Here is a 22,198-nt window from a genome sequence, read left to right as displayed (position 1 = left end):
TATGTAAATTACTTTATAGTCCTCAATGATAACAATAACATAATGCTTGCTATGTTGTACCTCTGTGTGTGTGCTCTTAGCTGTGGCATGCATGTTCAGGGGGTCATAAAAGAGAGATATTTCAACAGACAATGGCTGCTGAAGGACGTCTGTTGTGAATCTAAATGCGTTCCTAGAATCATATACCAAAACAGTGTTAGAATAAACTACTACTCCCTGTAGGAGAGTATCTCAGGTCACCCCCTACAGGAGAGATAAGAGTATCTCAGGTCACCCCCTGTAGGAGAGATAAGAGTATCTCAGGTCACCCCCTACAGGAGAGATAAGAGTATCTCAGGTCACCCCCTGTAGGAGAGATAAGAGTATCTCAGGTCACCCCCTGTAGGAGAGATAAGAGTATCTCAGGTCACCTCCTGTAGGAGAGATAAGAGTATCTCAGGTCACCCCCTACAGGAGAGATAAGAGTATCTCAGGTCACCCCCTACAGGAGAGATAAGAGTATCTCAGGTCACCCCCTGTAGGAGAGATAAGAGTATCTCAGATCACCCCCTACAGGAGAGATAAGAGTATCTCAGGTCACCCCCTACAGGAGAGATAAGAGTATCTCAGGTCACCCCCTACAGGAGAGATAAGAGTATCTCAGGTCACCCCCTACAGGAGAGATAAGAGTATCTCAGGTCACCCCCTACAGGAGAGATAAGAGTATCTCAGGTCATCCCCTACAGGAGAGATAAGAGTATCTCAGGTCACCCCCTGTAGGAGAGATAAGAGTATCTCAGGTCACCCCCTGTAGGAGAGATAAGAGTATCTCAGGTCATCCCCTGTAGGAGAGATAAGAGTATCTCAGGTCACCACCTACAGGAGATATAAGAGTATCTCAGGTCACCCCCTACAGGAGAGATAAGAGTATCTCAGGTCACCACCTACAGGAGAGATAAGAGTATCAGTTCAACTGTGTTGTACTGTACTGTGCTGTATTGTACTGTGTTATACTGTACTGTATTGTACTGTGTTGTACTGTACTGTATTGTACTGTGTTGTACTGTACTGTGCTGTACTGTATTGTACTGTACTGTGTTGTACTATACTGTGCTGTACTGTACTGTATTGTACTGTACTGTATTGTACTGTGTTGTACTGTGTTGTACTGTACTGTACTGTGTTGTACTATACTGTGCTGTACTGTACTGTGTTGTACTATACTGTACTGTGTTGTACTGTACTGTACTGTGTTGTACTGTGTTGTACTGTACTGTACTGTGTTGTACTGTATTGTCCTGTATTGTCCTGTGTTGTACTGTGTTGTACTGTGCCGGAGCTTTCCCCCTCCCTCAGCACTATCAACCTGTCCTGTCACTTAGTGGCTGATAAACAGAGAGAGCTTCAAGCTGCCTCAGGAATGATTGAACTATCCCTGTGGTCACTGAGAAGTAGAAACATTTTATTTGACTGATAATACAAAAACACCATCTCCTCTAAAAAATACACACAGAGGCACACACAAGCGCATTTCCGCAAACACACACACAGGCATACACACACGTGGGCACACACACACACAGGCATACACACACACAGGCATACACACCACAGGCATACACACACACAGGCATACACACACACACAGGCATACACACACACAGGCATACACACACACAGGCATACACACACACAGGCATACACACCACAGGCATACACACACACAGGCATACACACACACACACACAGGCATACACACACACAGGCATACACACCACAGGCATACACACACACAGGCATACACACACACAGGCATACACACACACAGGCATACACACACACAGGCATACACACACGTGCGCGGGTGGGCACACACACACACACACACACCGTAGGAAGTGTGTATGTACTCCAACCGCATAATTAAAGCAACATAACAGAAGCCAACACAGGGAGCGTTTGTTACTGATACCTCTAACATACCCTTTAACCTAAAGATATCCACACTGATACCTCTAACATACCCTTTAACCTAAAGATATCCACACTGATACCTCTAACATACCCTTTAACCTAAAGATATCCACACTGATACCTCTATCATACCCTTTAACCTAAAGACATCCACACTGATACCTCTATCATACCCTTTAACCTAAAGATATCCACACTGATACCTCTATCATACACTTTAACCTAAAGATATCCACACTGATACCTCTATCATACCCTTTAACCTAAAGATATCCACACTGATACCTCTATCATACACTTTAACCTAAAGATATCCACACTGATACCTCTAACATACCCTTTAACCTAAAGATATCCACACTGATACCTCTAACATACCCTTTAACCTAAAGATATCCACACGGATACCTCTATCATACCCTTTAACCTAAAGATATCCACACTGATACCTCTAACATACCCTTTAACCTAAAGATATCCACACTGATACCTATATCATACCCTTTAACCTAAAGATATCCACACTGATACCTCTAACATACCCTTTAACCTAAAGATATCCACACTGATACCTCTAACATACCCTTTAACCTAAAGATATCCACACTGATACCTCTATCATACCCTTTAACCTAAAGACATCCACACTGATACCTCTATCATACCCTTTAACCTAAAGATATCCACACTGATACCTCTATCATACCCTTTAACCTAAAGATATCCACACTGATACCTCTATCATAGCCTTTAACCTAAAGATATCCACACTGCTACCTGTACCATACCCTTTAACCTAAATATATCCACACTGATACCTCTAACATACCCTTTAACCTAAAGATATCCACACTGATACCTCTAACATACCCTTTAACCTAAAGATATCCACACTGATACCTCTATCATACCCTTTAACCTAAAGATATCCACACTGATACCTCTAACATACCCTTTAACCTAAAGATATCCACACTGATACCTCTATCATACCCTTTAACCTAAAGATATCCACACTGATACCTCTATCATAGCCTTTAACCTAAAGATATCCACACTGATACCTCTAACATACCCTTTAACCTAAAGATATCCACACTGATACCTCTATCATAGCCTTTAACCTAAAGATATCCACACTGATACCTCTATCATAGCCTTTAACCTAAAGATATCCACACTGATACCTCTATCATAGCCTTTAACCTAAAGATATCCACACTGATACCTCTAATATACCCTTTAACCTAAAGATATCCACACTGATACCTCTATCTCTGAGCTCAAATGACTCAGAAACACCTAAACAACTGACAGGTTATATCATGTTAAATATGTATCAGGTTTAAATGCCTTGTGGAAGAGTGTTTTGTGTAGTGTTGAGATTTCCATACACGAGCATGCATGTGCATACACGCACACGCGCACACACACGCACGCGCACACACACACACACACACACACAGTGTTTGGTGGAATGGGGTCAAAGGTGACTCACCCATTTCCTGGGTCTGCCTCTGGGTCTCTTCTCTCCAGAGGCCAGGGCTTTCTGCAAAACAAACACAAGACTCCTCATTAGACACAACATATAGAAAATATATCTATATCTAGAAATACATCTAGAACTACATCTAGAAAAATATCTAGAAATATATCTCATATTTCATCACTTATTTATCCCCCCTGCAGGGCAAAAAAAAAAAAACACTCTTAGAAAAAAGGGTTTCAGAACAGTTCTTCGGCTGTCCCCATAGGAGAATCCTTTGGAGGGTTCTACATGGAACCCAATAGGGTTCTACCTGGACCCCAAAAGGGTTCTTCAAAGGATTCTCCTATGGGGACTGCCGAAGAACCCTTTTAGGTTCTAGATAGCACCTTTTTTTCTAAGTGTGTAGACATTGACCTAGTTAATAGTCATTGGTTATCATTCACATCCATTGTGTTCAGTTATTTATTTCCCCTTCAGGGTTAACTGAGAGAACAATAGTGTTTGTGTCACTCGATCATCTCCAAGGTTGCAGAGATAATGGTTGGATACCTGTATATCTGCCTCAAGGTACTTTCAGTGGGACATATAACCCTGTGTTTATAAGAGAAGAGAGTGTAGTGTAGTGTGTGCCTCCTTTATCCCCAACCCCACCTGAAACAAATCCCCAATTTCAGCACTACAAAAGTTCCTCCAGTTGGCTGAGAGCAATATTTCACCAGTACAGTTTTCTGCTCTTCAGGTTGGAATGAGGTAGACCTTTATCAGTGGTCTCCCCTCTCAGATAAGAACCATGGTGGGCAGTTATAGGGTGTCTCCCAAATGGCACACTATTCCAAATAGTGCACTACTTTTCACCAGGGGCCACACGGCTCAGGTCAACAGTAGTGTACTAAGTAGGAAATGGGGTGAATCCTTGGATGTTATTAACCTGCACCTGCGATAAAATCTGCAAAATATGTGTACGCGACCAATAAAATGTAATCTGTAATCGTCTGTAATCTGTAATCGTCTGTAATCTGTAATCGTCTCCGTAGAGCTATACGGCTCCTCCTTCTCATGTCTCTGTGACTGCCTCCTCCTCCTCATCCTCTTCCTCCTCCTCCACCTCCTCCTCCTCCCCCTCCCACCCCCTCCTCCTCCTCCACCTCCTCCTCCTCCACATCCTCCTCCTCCTCTTTCACCTCCTCCTCCTCCCCCTCCTCCACCTCCTCCTCCTCCACCTCCTCTTCCATCTCCTCTTCCACCTCCACCTCCTCCTCTTCCACCTCCTCCTCTTCCACCTCCTCCTCCTCCACCTCCTCTTCCACCTCCTCCTCCTCTTCCACCTCCTCCTCCACCTCCTCCTCCTCCTCCTCCACCTCCTCCTCCACCTCCTCCTCCACCAGAGAGCCAAGAGCCAAACCAAGAGCCAGGTCTCAGGTTCCAGGGTAATTCTAGTCTAGGTCTCCCTTACCCATCCAAACAGGAATGGCTTTGTGATGGTAACTGAGTCAATCTGAGTGTAGTGATGACTTGGTGAAAAAGTATGTTATGTTGTAATGCATTGATGAATGGCCAATGCAATTCCCCTCGATGCCTCCATTATTAGCCAAATAATGATCATTTTGTGCAGAAAACCCGATTCAGACAGAACCACCAGGCCAAAGCTGGACCAGGCCAAAATTGCATTTACTCGAACTGCCCTATGGCCAGTCCTCCCCCCCCCCGTCTCAGAGAGATCCCGTCTGCAGGTGGTCCTTCTCACAGCCTCATCTCTCTGGTGAGATGATCCTTTAGCTGCCAAACACACACCCACACCCTTATCTGCCAAACACCTCCACTACTTCCCCTGCTGCTCTGGAGGTTACCAGCCAATCAGTCACCAGACGTCAAAGCACAGACTAGAGCGCCAACTACATCCCCCCGCAAACCGACAAGCCCTTAAGGACTAAAAAGCTCGTGAGATGATATGATTCACATAAAAGATCACATTTATGTTGACATTTTTTTTCCTCAGGCCCACTTTCAACCTGAATGTCTGAAGACGAGCTCGCATTTTCTGCATTCCACCCTTATTCCCAATGGTGTGCTGCAGACAGACTCACAGAAGAGATGCCCCCCAGATAGGGGGGCTGTGTCTCAAATCACACCCTATTCCCTATTTAGTGCACTTCTTTTGACCAGAGCCATTTGGGACACACACCATGTTCACAGCAGGGACTAAGTCAGACTGGTTAACGTATATAGCCTCCCGTCGTATTGGCTGGTTAACGTATATAGCCTCCCGTCGTATTGGCTGGTTAACGTATATAGCCTCCCGTCGTATTGGCTGGTTAACGTATATAGCCTCCCGTCGTATTGGCTGGTTAACGTATATAGCCTCCCGTCGTATTGGCCGGTTAACGTATATAGCCTCCCGTCGTATTGGCCGGTTAACGTATATAGCCTCCCGTCGTATTGGCCGGTTAACGTATATAGCCTCCCGTCGTATTGGCCGGTTAACGTATATAGCCTCCCGTCGTATTGGCCGGTTAACGTATATAGCCTCCCGTCGTATTGGCCGGTTAACGTATATAGCCTCCCGTCGTATTGGCTGGTTAACGTATATAGCCTCCCGTCGTATTGGCTGGTTAACGTATATAGCCTCCCGTCGTATTGGCTGGTTAACGTATATAGCCTCCCGTCGTATTGGCTGGTTAACGTATATAGCCTCCCGTCGTATTGGCTGGTTAACGTATATAGCCTCCCGTCGTATTGGCTGGTTAACGTATATAGCCTCCCGTCGTATTGGCTGGTTAACTTATATAGCCTCCCGTCGTATTGGCTGGTTAACGTATATAGCCTCCCGTCGTATTGGCTGGTTAACGTATATAGCCTCCCGTCGTATTGGCTGGTTAACGTATATAGCCTCCCGTCGTATTGGCCGGTTAACGTATATAGCCTCCCGTCGTATTGTGAGACAACTTGGCTGGTTAACGTATATAGCCTCCCGTCGTATTGTGAGACAACTTGGCTGGTTAACCGCCCCTAAATATAACCATTACCAGCACCTAAATATAAACATTACCAGCACCTAAATATAACCATTACCAGCACCTACATATAACCATTACCAGCACCTAAATATAACCATTACAGCACCTAAATATAAACTTTACCAGCACCTAAATATAAACATTACCAGCACCTAAATATAACCATTACAGCACCTAAATATAAACTTTACCAGCACCTAAATATAAACATTACCAGCACCTAAATATAACCATTACCAGCACCTAAATATAACCATGACCAGCACCTAAATATAACCATGACCAGCACATAAATATAACCATTACCAGCACCTAAATATAACCATGACCAGCACCTAAATATAACCATTACCAGCACCTAAATATAACCATTACCAGCACCTAAATATAACCATTACCAGAACCTAAATATAACCATTACCAGCACCTAAATATAAACATTACCAGCACCAAATATAACCATGACCAGCACCTAAATATAAACATTACCAGCACCTAAATATAACCATTACCAGCACCTACATATAACCATTACCAGCACCTAAATATAACCATTACAGCACCTAAATATAAACTTTACCAGCACCTAAATATAAACATTACCAGCACCTAAATATAACCATGACCAGCACATAAATATAACCATTACCAGCACCTAAATATAACCATGACCAGCACCTAAATATAACCATGACCAGCACCTAAATATAACCATGACCAGCACCTAAATATAACCATTACCAGCACCTAAATATAACCATTACCAGCACCTAAATATAACCATTACCAGCACCTAAATATAACCATTACCAGCACCTAAATATAAACATTACCAGCACCTAAATATAACCATTACCAGCACCTAAATATAACCATTACCAGCACATATATATCCATTACCAGCACCTAAATATAACCATTACCAACACCTAAATATAACCATTACCAGCACCTAAATATAACCATTACAGCACCTACATATAACCATTACAGCACCTAAATATAACCATTACCAGCACCTAAATATAACCATTACCAGCACCTAAATATAACCATTACCAGCACCTAAATATAACCATTACCAGCACCTAAATATAACCATTACAGCACCTAAATATAACCATTACCAGCACCTAAATATAACCATTACCAGCACCTAAATATAACCATTACCAGCACCTAAATATAAACATTACCAGCACCTAAATATATCCATTACAGCACCTAAATATAACCATTACAGCACCTAAATATAAACATTACCAGCACCTAAATATAACCATTACCAGCACCTAAATATAAACATTTCCAGCACCTAAATATAACCATTACCAGCACCTAAGTATAACCATTTCCAGCACCTAAATATAACCATTACCAGCACCTAAATATAAACATTTCCAGCACCTAAATATAACCATTACCAGCACCTAAGTATAACCATTTCCAGCACCTAAATATAACCATTACCAGCACCTAAATATAACCATTACCAGTACATATACAGTGGGGAGAACAAGTATTTGATACACTGCCGATTTTGCAGGTTTTCCTACTTACAAAGCATGTTGAGGTCTGTAATTTTTATCATAGGTACACTTCAACTGTGAGAGACGGAATCTAAAACAAAAATCCAGAAAATCACATTGTATGATTTCTAAGTAATTAATTTGCATTTTATTGCATGACATAATCAATCAATCAATCAATTTTATTTTATATAGCCCTTCTTACATCAGCTAATATCTCGAAGTGCTGTACAGAAACCCAGCCTAAAACCCCAAACAGCTAGTAATGCAGGTGTAGAAGCACGGTGGCTAGGAAAAACTCCCTAGAAAGGCGAAACCTAGGAAGAAACCTAGAGAGGAACCAGGCTATGAGGGGTGGCCAGTCCTCTTCTGGCTGTGCCGGGTGGAGATTATAACAGAACCATGCCAAGATGTTCAAAAATGTTCATAAGTGACAAGCATGGTCAAATAATAATCAGGAATAAATCTCAGTTGGCTTTTCATAGCCGATCATTAGAGTTTAAAACAGCAGGTCTGGGACAGGTAGGGGTTCCATAACCGCAGGCAGAACAGTTTAAACTGGAATAGCAGCAAGGCCAGGCGGACTGGGGACAGCAAGGAGTCACCACGGCCGGTAGTCCCGACGTATGGTCCTAGGGCTCAGGTCTCTCAGTTGGCTTTTCATAGCCGATCATTTAGAGTTGAAAACAGCAGGTCTGGGACAGGTAGGGGTTTCGTAGCCGCAGGCAGAACAGTTGAAACTGGAATAGCAGCAAGGCCAGGCGGACTGGGGACAGCAAGGTGTCATCATGCCCGGTAGTCCTGACGTATGGTCCTAATAAGTATTTGATACATCAGAAAAGCAGAACTTAATATTTGGTACAGAAACCTTTGTTTGCAGTTACAGAGATCATATGTTTCCTGTAGGTCTTGACCATGTTTGCACACACTGCAGCAGGGATTTTGGCCCACTCCTCCATACAGACCTTCTCCAGATCCTTCAGGTTTCGGGGATGTCGCTGGGCAATACGGACTTTCAGCTCCCTCCAAAGATTTTCTATTGGGTTCAGGTCTGGAGACTGGCTAGGCCACTCCAGGACCTTGAGATGCTTCTTACGGAGCCACTCCTTAGTTGCCCTGGCTGTGTGTTTCGGGTCGTTGTCATGCTGGAAGACCCAGCCACGACCCATCTTCAATGCTCTTACTGAGGGAAGGAGGTTGTTGGCCAAGATCTCGCGATACATGGCCCCATCCATCCTCCCCTCAATACGGTGCAGTCGTCCTGTCCCCTTTGCAGAAAAGCTTCCACAAAGAATGATGTTTCCACCTACATGCTTCACGGTTGGGATGGTGTTCTTGGGGTTGTACTCATTCTTCTTCTTCCTCCAAACACGGCGAGTGGAGTTTAGACCAAAAAGCTCTATTTTGGTCTCATCAGACCACATGACCTTCTCCCATTCCTCCTCTGGATCATCCAGATGGTCATTGGCAAACTTCAGACGGGCCTGGACATGCGCTGGCTTGAGCAGGGGAACCTAGCGTGCGCTGCAGGATTTTAATCCATGACGGCGTAGTGTGTTACTAATTGTTTTCTTTGAGACTGTGATCCCAGCTCTCTTCAGGTCATTGACCAGGTCCTGCAGTGTAGTTCTGGGCTGATCCCTCACCTTCCTCATGATCATTGATGCCCCACGAGGTGAGATCTTGCATGGAGCCCCAGACCGAGGGTGATTGACCGTCATCTTGAACTTCTTCAATTTTCTAATAATTGCGCCAACAGTTGTTGCCTTCTCACCAAGCTGCTTGCCTATTGTCCTGTAGCCCATCCCAGCCTTGTGCAGGTCTACAATTTTATCCCTGTTGTCCTTACACAGCTCTCTGGTCTTGGCCATTGTGGAGAGGTTGGAGTCTGTTTGATTGAGTGTGTGGACAGGTGTCTTTTATACAGATAACGAGTTCAAACAGGTGCAGTTAATACAGGTAATGAGTGGAGAACAGGAGGGCTTCTTAAAGAAAAACTAACAGGTCTGTGAGAGCCGGAATTCTTACTGGTTGGTAGGTGATCAAATACTTATGTCATGCAATAAAATGCAAATGAATTACTTAAAAATCATACAATGTGATTTTCTGGATTTTTGTTTTAGATTCCGTCTCTCACAGTTGAAGTGTACCTATGATAACAATTACAGACCTCTACATGCTTTGTAAGTAGGAAAACCTGCAAAATCGGCAGTGTATCAAATACTTGTTCTCCCCACTGTATATCCATTACCAGCACCTAAATATAACCATTACCAGCACCTAAATATAACCTTTACCAGCACCTAAATATAAACATTACCAGCACCTAAATATAAACATTACCAGCACCTAAATATAACCATTACCAGAACCTAAATATAACCATTACCAGCACCTACATATAACCATTACCAGCACCTAAATATAACCATTACAGCACCTAAATATAAACTTTACCAGCACCTAAATATAAACATTACCAGCACCTAAATATAACCATGACCAGCACCTAAATATAACCATGACCAGCACCTAAATATAACCATGACCAGCACATAAATATAACCATTACCAGCACCTAAATATAACCATGACCAGCACCTAAATATAACCATGACCAGCACCTAAATATAACCATGACCAGCACCTACATATAACCATTACCAGCACCTAAATATAACCATTACCAGCACCTAAATATAACCATTACCAGCACCTAAATATAACCATTACCAGCACCTAAATATAACCATTACCAGCACCTAAATATAAACATTACCAGCACCTAAGTATAACCATTTCCAGCACCTAAATATAACCATTACCAGCACCTAAATATAACCATTACCAGCACATATATATCCATTACCAGCACCTAAATATAACCATTACCAGCACCTAAATATAACCATTACCAGCACCTAAATATAACCATTACAGCACCTACATATAACCATTACAGCACCTAAATATAACCATTACCAGCACCTAAATATAACCATTACAGCACCTAAATATAACCATTACCAGCACCTAAATATAACCATTACCAGCACCTAAATATAAACATTACCAGCACCTAAATATAACCATTACAGCACCTAAATATAACCATTACAGCACCTAAATATAACCATTACCAGCACCTAAATATAACCATTACCAGCACCTAAATATAAACATTACCAGCACCTAAATATATCCATTACAGCACCTAAATATAACCATTACAGCACCTAAATATAAACATTACCAGCACCTAAATATAACCATTACCAGCACCTAAATATAAACATTTCCAGCACCTAAATATAACCATTACCAGCACCTAAGTATAACCATTTCCAGCACCTAAATATAACCATTACCAGCACCTAAATATAAACATTTCCAGCACCTAAATATAACCATTACCAGCACCTAAATATAACCTTTACCAGCACCTAAATATAACCATTACCAGCAACTAAATATAACCATTACCAGCACCTAAATATAAACATTACCTGCACCATTACCTGAACCTAAATAGAACCATTACCAGCACCTAAATATAACCATTACCAGCACCTAAATATAACCATTACCAGCACCTAAATATAAACATTACCAGCACCTAAATATAAACATTACCAGCACCTAAATATAACCATTACCAGCACCTAAATATAAACATTACCAGCACCTAAATATAACCATTACCAGCACCTAAATATAAACATTACCAGCACCTAAATATAACCATTACAGCACCTAAATATAAACATTACCAGCACCTAAATATAACCATTACAGCACATAAATATAAACATTACCAGCACCTAAATATAACCATTACCAGCACCTAAATATAAACATTACCAGCCCCTAAATATAACCATTACCAGCCCCTAAATATAACCATTACCAGCCCCTAAATATAACCATTACCAGCACCTAAATATAAACATTACCAGTCCCTAAATATAACCATTACCAGCCCCTAAATATAACCATTACCAGCACCTAAATATAACCATTACCAGCACCTAAATATAACCATTACCAGCCCCTAAATATAACCATTACCAGCCTCTAAATATAACCATTACCAGCACCTAAATATAACCATTACCAGCCCCTAAAATGAGTACCAGCACTTATTTCAGTCCACTTCTGCTCACCACCACTACAGCCAATCAGTGTTCTTGAACCCAGTTGTCTGATTGCATTTTAATGAGGGCATTTAATGGTCTGTCTGTAACACAACACCCTCACAGTGTTTTAATTTATAGTCCCGGTGTGTGCGTGTGTGTCTGTGTGTCTGTGTGTGTGTGTGTGTGTGTGTGTGTGTGTGTGCGTGTGTGTGTGTGTGTGTGTGTGTTTGTGTGTGTGTGTGTGTGTGTGTGTGTGTGCGTGTGTGTCTGTGTGTGTGTGTGTGTGTTGGCGTGTGTGTCTGTGTGTGTGTGTGTGTGTGTGTGTGTGTGTGTGTGTGTGTGTGTGTGTGTGTGTGTGTGTGTGTGCGTGTGTCGTGTGCGTGTGGTGTGTGTGTGTGTGTGTGTGGTGTGTGTGAAGACAAGCCACTAGTTGTTAGCACGGGCCTGGCCTCATCAGGTCAAACTGGGGATGGAAGGAAGGCTAGATGGGGATAGGGGAGGAGGACAGGAGGTAGAGGAGGAGGACAGGAAGAGGAGGACAGGAGGACAGGAGGTGGAGTAGGACAGGAGGAGTAGGACAGGAGGAGGATGACAGGAGGAGGAGGACAGGAGGAGGAGGAGGAGGAGGAGGAGGAGGAGGACAGGAGGAGGAGGAGGAGGACAGGAGGAGGAGGACAGGAGGAAGAGGACAGGAGGTGGAGGACAGGAGGAGGAGGACAGGAGGTGGAGGAGGAGGACAGGAGGAGGAGGACAGAAGGTGGAGGAGGAGGAGGACAGGAGGAGGAGGGAGGACAGGAGGAGGAGGACAGAAGGTGGAGGAGGAGGACAGGAGGTGGAGGACAGGAAGAGGAGGACAGGGAGGTGGAGAAGGAGGAGGGAGGACAGGAGGAGGAGGACAGAAGGTGGAGGAGGAGGAGGAGGACAGGAGGAGGAGGAGGACAGGAGGAGGAGGACAGGAGGTGGAGGAGGAGGACAGGAGGAGGAGGAGGAGGAGGAGGACAGAAGATGGAGGAGGAGGAGGAGGACAGGAGGAGGAGGACAGGAGGAAGAGGACAGGAGGTGGAGGACAGGAGGAGGACAGGAGGTGGAGGAGGAGGACAGAAGGTGGAGGAGGAGGAGGAGGAGGACAGTGAGGAGGAGGGACAGGAGGTGGAGGAGGAGGACAGGAGGAGGAGGAGGAGGACAGAAGGTGGAGGAGGACAGGAAGAGGTCAGGAGGTCAGGAGGAGGAGGAGACAGGAGGAGGAGGACAGGAGGTGGAGGACAGGAGGAGGAGGACAGGAGGTGGAGGAGGAGGACAGGAGGAGGAGGAGGAGGACAGAAGGTGGAGAGGACAGGAAGAGGTCAGGAGGTCAGGAGGGAGGAGGAGGACAGGAGGAGGAGGACAGGAGGAGGAGGAGGAGGAGGAGGAGTACATAAGGTGGAAGAGGAGGAGGAGGACAGGAGGAGGAGGACAGGAGGAAGAGGACAGGAGGTGGAGGACAGGAGGGTAGAGGAGGAGGACAGGAGGTAGAGGAGGAGGACAGGAGTTAGAGGAGGACAGGAAGAGGTCAGGAGGTCAGGAGGAGGAGGAGGACAGGAGGAGGAGGACAGGAGGAGGAGGAGGACAGGAGGAGGAGGAGGAGGAGGAGGACAGAAGGTGGAGGAGGAGGAGGAGGAGGACAGGAGAGCAGGACAGGAGGAAGAGGACAGGAGGTGGAGGACAGGAGGAGGAGGACAGGAGGTGGAGGAGGAGGACAGGAGGAGGAGGAGGAGGTCAGGAGGAGGAGGACAGGATGAAGAGGACAGGAGGTGGAGGACAGGAGGAGGAGGACAGGAGGTGGAGGAGTAGGACAGGAGGAGGAGGAGGAGGAGGAGGAAGGAGGAGGAGGAGGAGGAGGAGGGAGGAGGAGGAGGACAGAAGGTGGAAGAGGAGGAGGAGGACAGGAGGAGGAGGACAGGAGGAAGAGGACAGGAGGTGTAGGACAGGAGGAGGAGGACAGGAGGGTAGAGGAGGAGGACAGGAGTTAGAGGAGGACAGGAGGAGGAGGACAGGGATGAGGAGGGAGGACAGGAGGTGGAGGAGGAGGAGGAGGAGGAGGAGGAGGAGGAGGAGGAGGACAGAAGGTGGAGGAGGAGGAGGAGGAGGAGGACAGGAGGAGCAGGACAGGAGGAAGAGGACAGGAGGTGGAGGACAGGAGGAGGAGGACAGGAGGTGGAGGAGGAGGAGGAGGAGGAGGAGGAGGAGGAGGAGGAGGAGGTCAGGAGGAGGAGGACAGGAGGAAGAGGACAGGAGGTGGAGGACAGGAGGAGGAGGACAGGAGGTGGAGGAGGAGGAGGAGGAGGAGGAGGAGGAGGACAGAAGGTGGAAGAGGAGGAGGAGGACAGGAGGAGGAGGACAGGAGGAAGAGGACAGGAGGTGGAGGACAGGAGGCGGATGACAGGAGGTAGAGGAGGAGGAGGGTTTAAATGAGCAGACTGGCACATTGTATATAGATCAGGTTCCAACATGACTGCAGCTGCTGAGTGGAGAATATCTCAGTGTATCATCATGTCACCTAGACAGAGGTACTGAAGAGATGATCACACTAATCTCCACTACTATGGGTGGCCTTGGAGCCTGATTATAATACAATGTTAATGACAGGAATGATTGAATGAATAACTTGGGGATATTGTTCTGCTAACAAGACAGGTTCCACATATTCAGGACTGTGCCAGCCAACTAGTACCTACATACGTCATGTGTGTTATCTGATATCACATGGTCATGTTACAACACGTTTAAACCACTAAGGCCATAATTAACACGGCACAATGCTTTGGATAGGCCGGAATCTTAGCCAATCCTAATTCCTAGTTCAGATGAAAACATGGCTTATATTTATCACACTATAATTGTTACGATTGTCCATATCTCAGGCTGCTTCCCAAAAGGCACCCTATTCCCTATATAGTGCACTATTTTAGCCCTATGAGCCCTTTGGGCCCTGCTCAATAGTAGTGCACTATATAGGGAATAGGGTGCAATTTGGAATTCAGATTTAATTAAATGAGGTCATCTGTTTTGGTTAATAACCAATGAATGACCTGATGCTTCTATCCCAGAAAGCACATCCTGTGGCACAGAATATGGAAAGAGGGGCACACAAACCATAGGGTGCCGTTTGGGACGCGTTTGGGACGCGGCCGTTTGGGGACGCAGCCGTTTGGGGACGTAGCCCGTTTGGGGACACGGCCGTTTGGGGACGCAGCCGTTTGGGGACGCAGCCGTTTGGGGACACGGCCGTTTGGGGACGCAGCCGTTTGGGGACGCAGCCGTTTGGGGACGCAGCCGTTTGGGGACACGGCCGTTTGGGGACGCAGCCGTTTGGGGACGCAGCCGTTTGGGGACGCAGCCATTTGGGGACGCAGCATGTGTCAAAGCCCTGTATATCAAGCCCTGCGACCATACACATCCTCATATCATACACATCACAACATCTCTCAGGATGGTAGTCGGTGTGATTGATTTGGGGGAGAGGGCGAGGAGAGGAAGAGGAGAGGAGAGGAGAGGAGAGGAGAGGATAGGAGAGGAGAGGAGAGGAGAGGAGAGGAGAGGAGAGGAGAGGAGAGGAGAGGAGGAGAGAGAGGAGAGGAGAGGAGAGGAGAGGAGAGGAGAGGAGAGGAGAGGGAGAGGAGAGGGAGAGGAGAGGAGGTTAATGCATAGGCTTATGTTTTTTAAGTCATGTTTTTAAAAAATCGGCCCTGCATTTTTGCTCAGAAAGTGATCTGGGCTCAGAAAAGGTTGGTGACCACTGGGGCCACCCATAGGACAACGGTTTAATTCCTGCTGTGTCCACCCATAGGACAACGGTTTAATTCCTGATGGGGCCACCCATAGGACAATTGTTTATACTATAATAGCACTGTGTCCCTGTATGTGTGTGCTCCACTGGTATGCTTGAGTTAGAGGTGCTGTTGATGTGTCAGGGTTAGGGTGAGGTGTTGAGGTGTCAGGGTTAGGGTGAGGTGGTGAGGTGTTGAGGTGTCAGGGTTAGGGTTAGGTGGTGAGGTGTTGAGGTGTCAGGGTTAGGGTTAGGGTGAGGTGTTGAGGTGTCAGGGTTAGGGTGAGGTGTCAGGGTTAGGGTTAGGTGTTGAGGTGTCAGGGTTAGGGTGAGGTGGTGAGGTGTTGAGGTGTCAGGGTTAGGGTTAGGGTGAGGTGTTGAGGTGTCAGGGTTAGGGTGAGGTGTCAGGGTTAGGGTTAGGTGTTGAGGTGTCAGGGTTAGGGTTAGGGTGAGGTGTTAGGGTTAGGGTGAGGTGTTGAGGTGTCAGGGTTAGGGTGAGGTGTTGAGGTGTCAGGGTTAGGGTGAGGGTGAGGTGTCAGGGTTAGGGTGAGGTGTTGAGGTGTCAGGGTTAGGGTGAGGTGTCAGGGTTAGGGTGAGGTGTTGAGGTGTCAGGGTTAGGGTGAGGTGTCAGGGTTAGGGTGAGGTGTCAGGGTGAGGTGTTGAGGTGTCAGGGTTAGGGTGAGGTGTTGAGGTGTTGAGGTGTCAGGGTTAGGGTGAGGGTGAGGTGTCAGGGTTAGGGTTAGGGTGAGGTGTTGAGGTGTCAGGGTTAGGGTTAGGGTTAGGGTGAGGTGTCAGGGTTAGGGTGAGGTGTCAGGGATAGGGTTAGGGTGAGGTGTCAGGGTTAGGGTTAGGTGTTGAGGTGTCAGGGTTAGGGTGAGGTGTTGAGGTGTCAGGGTTAGGGTGAGGTGTTGAGGTGTCAGGGTTAGGGTGAGGTGTTGAGGTGTCAGGATTAGGGTTAGGGTGAGGTGTTGAGGTGTTGAGGTGTTGAGGTGTCAGGGTTAGGGTGAGGGTGAGGTGTTGAGATGTCAGGGTTAGGGTGAGGTGTTGAGGTGTTGAGGTGTCAGGGTTAGGGTGAGGGTGAGGTGTTGAGATGTCAGGGTTAGGGTGAGGTGTTGAGATGTTGAGGTGTTGAGGTGTTGAGGTGTCAGGGTTAGGGTGAGGGTGAGGTGTTGAGGTGTCAGGGTTAGGGTGAGGGTGAGGTGTTGAGGTGTTGAGGTGTCAGGGTGAGGGTGAGGTGTTGAGGTGTTGAGGTGTTGAGGTGTTGAGGTGTTGAGGTGTTGAGGTGTTGAGGTGAGGGTGAGGTGTTGAGATGTCAGGGTGAGGGTGAGGTGTTGAGATGTCAGGGTTAGGGTGAGGGTGAGGTGTTGAGATGTCAGGGTTAGGGTGAGGTGTTGAGGTGTTGAGGTGTCAGGGTTAGGGTGAGGCTGAGGTGTTGAGATGTCAGGGTTAGGGTGAGGTGTTGAGGTGTTGAGGTGTCAGGGTTAGGGTGAGGTGTTGAGGTGTCAGGGTTAGGGTGAGGGTGAGGTGTTGAGATGTCAGGGTTAGGGTGAGGTGTTGAGGTGTTGAGGTGTCAGGGTTAGGGTGAGGCTGAGGTGTTGAGATGTCAGGGTTAGGGTGAGGTGTTGAGGTGTGTCTAGCAGTAGGCTGGTGTGTGTGTGTGTGTGTGAAGGTTAGGTGTTTCAGCAGCATGGTTCTCACCCTGGCGGCTGCCTTGGACGGGCATTTGTTCTTGCTGCCTCTGGGACGGCCCCTTGGTCGTTTAGGGGCGGGCTCTCCAGTAGGTTCCTACAGACAGACAGACAGACAGACAGACAGACAGACAGACAGACAGACAGACAGACAGACAGACAGACAGACAGACAGACAGACAGACAGACAGACAGACAGACAGACAGACAGACAGACAGACAGACAGACAGACAGACAGACAGACAGACAGACAGACAGACAGACAGACAGACAGACAGACAGACAGACAGACAGACAGACAGACAGACAGACAGGGGGAGAAACAAGTTGAACATGAACATGGGGCTGAGTGTAGAGGACTAAGGCCAGGAAACATAGACTGTGTCCCAAATTGCACCCTATTCCCTATTTAGTGCACTACTTTTGACCAGGGTCCATAGGCACCATATAGGGAAGAGGGTGCCATTTGGGACGCAAACAAAGCTATGGCCCACTGCCCCCCTCTCCCCCCCCACCCCCTCCCTCCCTCGCTCTCTCTCTCCTAAAGGAAAATGTCCCTTTCAACAATGTGCCCATTTACTGGTGGTCTCTTGGTCTGTCTACCATTTACTGGTGGTCTCTTGGTCTTTCTACCATTTACTAGTGGTCTCTTGGTCTGTCTACCATTTACTGGTGGTCTCTTGGTCTTTCTACCATTTACTGGTGGTCTCTTGGTCTGTCTACCATTTACTGGTGGTCTCTTGGTCTGTCTACCATTTACTGGTGGTCTCTTGGTCTTTCTACCATTTACTGGTGGTCTCTTGGTCTTTCTACCATTTACTGGTGGTCTCTTGGTCTTTCTACCATTTACTGGTGGTGTCTTGGTCTGTCTACCATTTACTGGTGGTCTCTTGGTCTGTCTACCATTTACTGGTGGTCTCTTGGTCTGTCTACCATTTACTGGTGGTCTCTTGGTCTGTCTACCATATTTACTGGTGGTGTCTTGGTCTGTCTACCATTTACTGGTGGTCTCTTGGTCTTTCTACCATTTACTGGTGGTCTCTTGGTCTGTCTACCATTTACTGGTGGTCTCTTGGTCTGTCTACCATTTACTGGTGGTCTCTTGGTCTGTCTACCATTTACTGGTGGTCTCTTGGTCTTTCTACCATTTACTGGTGGTCTATTGGTCTGTCTACCATTTACTGGTGGTCTCTTGGTCTTTCTACCATTTACTGGTGGTCTCTTGGTCTTTCTACCATTTACTGGTGGTCTCTTGGTCTTTCTACCATTTACTGGTGGTCTATTGGTCTGTCTACCATTTACTGGTGGTATCTTGGTCTGTCTACCATTTACTAGTGGTCTCTTGGTCTTTCTACCATTTACTGGTGGTCTCTTGGTCTGTCTACCATTTACTGGTGGTCTCTTGGTCTTTCTACCATGTATGTGAGAGTGAGAGTTGTTTCTGCAGTCAAAAAAAAATCTAAATCCTCACACTAAATCTGCCCTCAGACTTTGTTTTTAAAGGATAGGCATTGCAAACCATTTACCAACATCCACTTTCACAGCCCTTCACTGAATATGATAGGTTACTAATCTATTAATAACTAAAAAAAGACAAGCTCAGTTCTGGTGCCTTGTTTATTACTAAGAATAGAATCTACATTTGAGTCATTTAGCAGACGCTCTTATATAGAGCCACTTACAGTTAGTGAGTGCATAAATGTTTCATGCTGCCCCCCCCCCCCCCCGTGGGAATCGAACCCACAACCCTGGCGTTGCAAGCGCCATGCTCTACCAACTGAGCTACAGGAGACCCCTTTATACATATCAGTAGGTAATACCCCTTTATACATATCAGTAGGTAATACCCCTAATACATATCAGTAGGTAATACCCCTTTAATACATATCAGTAGGTAATACCCCTAATACATATCAGTAGGTAATACCCCTTTAATACATATCAGTAGGTAATACCCCTTTAATACATATCAGTAGGTAATACCCCTTTAATACATATCAGTAGGTAATACCCCTTTAATACATATCAGTAGGTAATACCCCTTTAATACATATCAGTAGGTAATACCCCTAATACATATCAGTAGGTAATACCCCTTTAATACATATCAGTAGGTAATACCCCTTTAATACATATCAGTGGGTAATACCCCTTTATACATATCAGTAGGTAACTGGCAAATTGGGAGGATGTGTTGTTAAACCATGGAGGCTGGTTGCATTGCAAATTAGGGAGGTGTTAAACAATGGAAGTGTTCATGAATTTACCTGCAGAGAAGCAGAGAAACCATTCACACAGACCTGATACCTGCAGAGAAGCACACAGACCTGATTCCTGCAGAGAACCATTTCACACAGACCTGATACCTGCAGAGAAGCAGAGACCCATTCACACAGACCTGATACCTGCAGAGAAGCAGAGAACCATTCACATAGACCTGATACCTGCAGAGAAGCAGAGAACCATTCACACAGACCTGATACCTGCAGAGAAGCAGAGAACCATTCACACATACCTGATACCTGCAGAGAAGCAGAGAACCATTCAACACAGACCTGATACCTGCAGAGAAGCAGAGAACCATTCACACAGACCTGATACCTGCAGAGAAGCAAGAGAACCATTCACACAGACCTGATACCTGCAGAGAAGCAGAGAACCATTCACACAGACCTGATACCTGCAGAGAAGCAGAGAACCATTCACACAGACCTGATACCTGCAGAGAAGCAGAGAACCATTCACACAGACCTGATACCTGCAGAGAAGCAGAGAACCATTCACACAGACCTGATACCTGTATTCTAGTTATAGGGTCTGTGAAAATGCAGGAATCATGACTAGGTCTTTTGGTGGCTTTTAATTGACCATGTTTTTTTTTTTTTTACCCCTACCTCTTTCAGATAACAGCTGCCATACATAAGCAGGCGTGGTACATTAGTGGGATCTTTGTCTGTGTATGAAAAGGGGGTATGTAATGCCAAACTGTTGTGCTTTGGCCACAAGTCGGTGTTTGCATTTAAAAAAAAAAAACTGAATGTATTTTTATGAATGTTGATGTGAGTCACATTATGACTTCATTTAGGCACTGAATCATATCCTTTATCAACCATAAACACATCTACATGAATACTTTAAAATATCTCTCGGGGTGTTACAGGATGTGTGAGTCAACTTTGACGGAATATCTTCTAATGAACCTCAGCTAGCTATAGATCACTATTCATGACCAATCAAAACACAGCCTGCCGAGGTTCCTACAGTAGGACAACCTATGCATAGCCTGTCTTGTCTCGAACCAATGTTTTCAAAAAAATAAACAAGAGGTAATAGCAATCGCAACCAAATTGTTGAGTCATTCATGGCAAAGTTATCTCGAAGGAAATGTGTTATAAAATCAAGTACGTGGTGCAGCTATGCATTGGCTCAACCTATAGCTGGGATTAACTGGCGAAGCCAATGGGGATGAAAAACTTCCTTAGGCCTATATCATTTCTAAACTACAAACAGCCGTTACATTTCACACAATAATATTATTCTCTGTATATTTAAAATATATATGGAATCGTATAGTTCTGCAATCCTATATGTTGTTGAATGGTGAAACTAAACCCCGACGGTTCGACGGGCTTATCTACAACGACTGAGTCCTCTCTACTTACAATCATTGCCAACCTTAACCCCCTAACCGCATTAAAAAAACAAACCGAACCTTTTTGTAAACAGCAACAACAAACATTCCATGCTTTACTGTCCCTGCAGGTCCGTTTGATTGTTCCAAGTTTTGCGTTAACAACATCGGTATAGCGCTGCGCGATGCATCCGGACAGAGTTGCCTATCTCCAAAGCGCAATGGGAACACACACTAGCATAGTGGCAACTGCATATATGTCTGGCATGTATGTTAGGCCTACATCGGATTTAAAAAAAATACATTAGGACCGACCTTAACAGGCTTCCTCGGTCTGCCCGGTTTGCGCTTGGCCGGAGCCTCTGCAGCCGCCGCCGGCTCCGGCTCCGGCTCCTGGGTCCCGGTTCCTGAACTCTCCCCGGCTTCTTCACCGTGTGCACTCATTGTGACTTTGTACCAAATAGTAATCTCTCCTGCAGCAGCTTCTCTCTACTGTACAACACACACCGTCAGCCTGGAGCCTATCCTGCCCTGCCTGCACACTAACCGACCACACCGCCAGCCACCGGACGTCCTGGTGCACGAGCTTGAGAGGGGGGATCCTCTTGTTGTAAAGCTAATGCACGAATCAACCGGCAGGTAGGCTATCAAAGTTACACGGAATATGTTGGTGCTACTCAAAAGAAAAACAAAAGAAGAAAAAAAAAACGCCGGAGGGAGATGTTGCTTCACTGTATTATGAACAGCACGTGCTGCCCACTTCAGTATTTGGCTGAGAAAAAAACCCTCCCCGTCTCCTCTCTCTGTCGAAGTGGGTGGGGGTGGCCTTAGTGATAAAAATAAGCCCGGGATCGATTGAATTTCAGCTCCTGTCGTTACAAATGAGCGGGAGACCTATTGAAAATAAAATGGTGACAGGGGGCGCACAGTCAAATCCACGTGTCGTGATTTG

The 22,198-nt window shown here is 45.9% G+C and overlaps 1 protein-coding gene and 1 pseudogene across 2 annotated transcripts; both read right to left on the bottom strand.

Annotated features, from left to right (window-relative positions):
• Nucleotides 1–3,451: 3,451 nt before the first annotated feature.
• On the bottom strand, nt 3,452–21,967 carry LOC311117952 (uncharacterized protein; the record flags this gene model as incomplete). The annotated part of the gene is made up of 3 exons (XM_084192842.1): nt 21,562–21,967; nt 17,625–17,711; nt 3,452–3,502 (listed from the first exon to the last, which is right to left on the bottom strand). Coding segments are annotated over exons 1-3 (267 nt in total), but the record flags the coding sequence as incomplete, so codon positions are not given.
• Nucleotides 16,318–16,808, bottom strand: LOC311117953 (annotated as a pseudogene). The gene is made up of 2 exons: nt 16,751–16,808; nt 16,318–16,423 (listed from the first exon to the last, which is right to left on the bottom strand). The product of its transcript is annotated as an uncharacterized misc_RNA (transcript).
• Nucleotides 21,968–22,198: the final 231 nt, after the last annotated feature.

This window comes from Coregonus lavaretus (assembly GCF_964263955.1).
Source record: "Coregonus lavaretus genome assembly, contig: HAP1_SCAFFOLD_2614, whole genome shotgun sequence".
In the NCBI taxonomy this organism is placed as follows: domain Eukaryota; kingdom Metazoa; phylum Chordata; class Actinopteri; order Salmoniformes; family Salmonidae; genus Coregonus; species Coregonus lavaretus.
The sequence above is the reverse complement of the archived record's forward strand: the minus strand, read 5'-3'. Positions and strand labels throughout refer to the sequence as shown.